Source organism: Alligator sinensis, unplaced genomic scaffold (genome assembly GCF_000455745.1).
Source record: "Alligator sinensis unplaced genomic scaffold, ASM45574v1 scaffold112_1, whole genome shotgun sequence".
NCBI lineage: Eukaryota > Metazoa > Chordata > Crocodylia > Alligatoridae > Alligator > Alligator sinensis.
The window spans coordinates 2,167,103-2,170,925 of NW_005841892.1; the positions used below are offsets into that span (position 1 = coordinate 2,167,103).

Consider the following 3,823-nt stretch of genomic DNA (forward strand, 5'->3'; position numbering starts at 1 on the left):
TTGATTTCTTATAAAATGCCCCAGAACAAAATATTCCATTTCAGATCAAATGTAAATGTTTCTCTTATTTTTGGCAAGGAAAAAAAATCATTCCATTTTTTGTTTGGCTGCTGAGCTGAATAATCAGTTATTCATCTAGCTTTGTTCATCAACTGTCAAAACCAGCAGCCTATTTAAAATTACATCAAATGGAGAATAGCTGAGAGAGATTATGAGGTGATTTTAGCAGCTTTTTTTGGTATTTTATTCAAAAGACATTTTTTAAGAAAGACTTAGCACAATTATTTTTTCTACATGAATACCTTGCAGCTGGAAAGACAACAGTTGCAATGGTTCATGTGGAATTCTATTTCCATTTGCTACCAAAACACTAGTGGCTTTATGCACTTTTCGGTTGGTTGGTATTGTTTGTACCTCACAAATAAAAAGTAGTAAATACTTTGTTATTTATGGAGATGGGCAGTAGGATTAGGGTGGATTTGTTTGCAATCAGTAGTTGTAGTAGCTAAATTAGATAGTGAAACCTCAGAAGTGAATTAAAAAGATATTATTGATGGTTCAAGGACTTTTTTCATTTAATAGGATTCCATGTAGTTATATATAATTTGTCCACTAGAGTAAGATAAGATATATAGAAAATTGTATGCACACATCATAAAAGTGATTATCTGGAGCTCAACCTCAAACTGTATTCTAAAGGGATATAAAGTATTAACACTGTAAATCTAATTAACAGATCTCTGTTAATTAAGTTCTGTAAATCTATTTTTTCTGGCATATGGAGAAGTACCTTTGCATAAATTAGTACATCAATCTAATTCAGGGAATATGAATGACAAGTTAAGAAAAGAATGTTCTTTCAATCTGCTCTTCTAAATTAGCAATTATTAAATTACCATTTTAATGCTTTTAATTTTTTGTAGATAGATAATATAAGTATTTCCATATATAATTTAACCCTGTTATAACATTTAAATATATTCAAAACTGACTTGGATTAGGAAAAATTTAACTCACTATCTGGAGCTTTATTTTAGACTACATACCTAAAATTTGCTTAAAATCAAATCAAGATTGAACAATTTAACTGATTCACATTCTTTTTATGCCATTTTACCTCATTAATAATGATAATACATTCCAGTTTAAAATTAATTAAGCTAAGAGCTAGTTTAGAAAATTTCATATCAACAGCTTGAAAAAAAAATCAATGGCAAATCAGAACTTTTCAATACAGATAATTAACTCACATAAGTAGTTGCATGAATTAGCTTATAAAATTCATTCATTAAAGCTGAGATTTCATCATTTATCTTGGAATATGTTACATAGCCTCTAGAAATAGAACATAGAGATCATATGTAGAAATAAAGTCTATTGTTGCCTAATTCATGAGTGTTCCGACTATAAATCTACCGCGTGCGTGTGTGAGAATGTGCACACATGTTTCCGCCAGCCCCCGCCCTCCACACGCTCCTTACTAGACCCAACATCCATATTGCTTAAATAGTGGGCTCAATCTTATCGCCTTCAACAGACCTATACTTTTGACAGTGGTGGAACCTCTGGACCACTGGATAAAAGGAGTGCAAACACTGCATAATTCCTTCTGAACCAGAGTACCCCATCATACCTGAGGAACTTAAATTTTCTTTTTTTGTGAGTAGTTTGAATCTGTTAATATAACAAAGGAAAATTGTCTGATCCAAACATTCCAAGAGCATATAAAACTGCTGTGAATAACTATGCCATATAGTTATAAAATTTCCCGCACTACTTCCCTCAAAATTAACTACTCATCTTTTCCTATGTATTCTTTTACAAACTGAGTCAGATGCTAAAACGTTCCTTTAATTTTTCTATTGAATTAATTTTATACAAGTGCAGTTATACTCAAGCCAGGAACTGCAGTGGCAACTTAAAGAAATCTTCTTAGAACCAGTGTGACAACAAACTAAATATGTGAAGAAGGAAGAGATGCAGTTGGAGAGCACCAAGCAATGCGTCAGAAAGGTCCATCTAGATTGGTCAGCTTTAGAGACATCCAGCACTGTACAGGTTTAGAGACATCTTGGACAGGTTGCACTGTGATAAAGTATATCCTGATTCACTACATTCAGAAACCCCATGATATAATTAACAGTTAATTTTTAAATGCAAATGCAGCAAAAATAAATAAATAGATCTAGTAATGCAACTAGGCAAATGAGTCTACAGTGTCTTTTCATTTTGAACTTCCATAATTTGAGAGCTGGTATACATGTGATCAAAAGCTTAATTTTCGTACCTAAATACAAATCATATTTGTTTCAGTGATACTGTAGTGTTATCAGGAGCAAAAGCTGTATGACCATGCCTACCTATTAACAATCACCTTTACAGGCTTAAAAATCATTCAGGTTACTTACCATATTGTTGGAGGTTCGGAACCTTCTATTTCCAAGTAATCATACTTTTCTTCCATTTGAAAATCTGTAAATATTAGTGAAATGGTATCTCCAGGCTCTGCCACAATGGTCCATGTGCAGTCTGCATTATTATGATATTCATTTGGGAAACCGGGGCTGGAGACGATGCCACTGGATCCTCTCATTGTTCCTCCACATGCATCTTCAGCTGTTTGAAAAAAATATGCAGCAAGGAAATGTGAAGTGTTATTAAAAGGCTATCATGGTTACACTCCATTGCAACATTGTGTTACCTTCTCTGCAACACAAATAATTACTGTTATCCTAATGTGTTTGGATAATTTATTATTTTATGGGAAACTTCTAATAGGCTTCCATTGTGTGATTTTGATTAACTTTTCCCCAATTCATCTTCATGAAAAATGCTGTGAAAAATATCAAATTAATTTATGGTTCTCACATTTGCTTAACTCCAGACTTACTTTTGGATCAAATTTCTTAGCATTTGCAGGTTGCTGTGTGTAGAATGCAACATTCATCCTTAATGTAAATTATATTGAAAAATGAGATTTCGTTAACAAGGGCATGAATGCCCTGGCCATTCTGTGCTAACTACACTATAATTACTTATTTCAGTGGCTACTTCTAATTTTTTATTATAAATGAAATCATAGACCTTTTCTTCATTTTTTCCAGTGAAAAAGCAATTGCTGCATAGCAGTTTTCAGATGAGTGCTGTTCATGGGTAATTTCTTGAATGTCATGTCCCTGACACCTTCATGGTCATGCTCTTTACAACAGTCTCATTTTGATGAGAGGATTTTTTCAATAGATCATATATTTCTGATATGGTTGTATTAGTACACCTTTCCTGGAGATACATTTTATTTCATAATATACTCAGAGCTAGATACTAATTTATGCATACTGGGAGGAGGGAGGTGGGCAAGTTTACTCACATACACAATCCCACTGAAACCAATAGGACTAATCCTGTGAGCAAGTGCCATCTTTACACAGAGTTCACAGATTTTAGCCCTCCGTTAACTGAGAGAAAATGAGTAAAGCAATGTGGCTTCCCTTTAAAGAAATTCATATATATTCTAACATCTGAAAATTGCTTTCATGTGTGTTATGTCCATTATGCTGCCAAAAAAATTTTTGTGAGCTAATAAAATTAATTCAAGTTGTAATGCTACCACTTTAAAAAAACGGCCATACTTGCAGAGAAATGGAGAAATGTCACATTTTATCAAAATAACTCAAACTTTATTACCCAAATATATTAAACATTCCTTTAACAGAATTCCTGCTTATTGTCAATTAAAGCACTAACATTAATAGAATGTGAATAATAGTCAGAAGAGCTGACAAATTAATGCCAAGGTTAAAACACATTTATTTTTGAAAGAGTG

General features: G+C 32.8%; 1 protein-coding gene across 3 annotated transcripts in view; it reads right to left on the reverse strand.

Moving 5' to 3' along the window:
* CSMD3 (CUB and Sushi multiple domains 3) overlaps positions 1-3,823 on the reverse strand; it is a 1,313,655-nt gene that overhangs the window by 902,162 nt on the left and 407,670 nt on the right. For all 3 annotated transcript variants that reach the window (XM_025197227.1, XM_006018073.3, XM_006018072.3), the window contains exon 5: positions 2,409-2,616. In XM_025197227.1, coding sequence (XP_025053012.1) covers positions 2,409-2,616 — 208 coding nt within the window. The remainder of the gene's footprint in view (positions 1-2,408; positions 2,617-3,823) is intronic.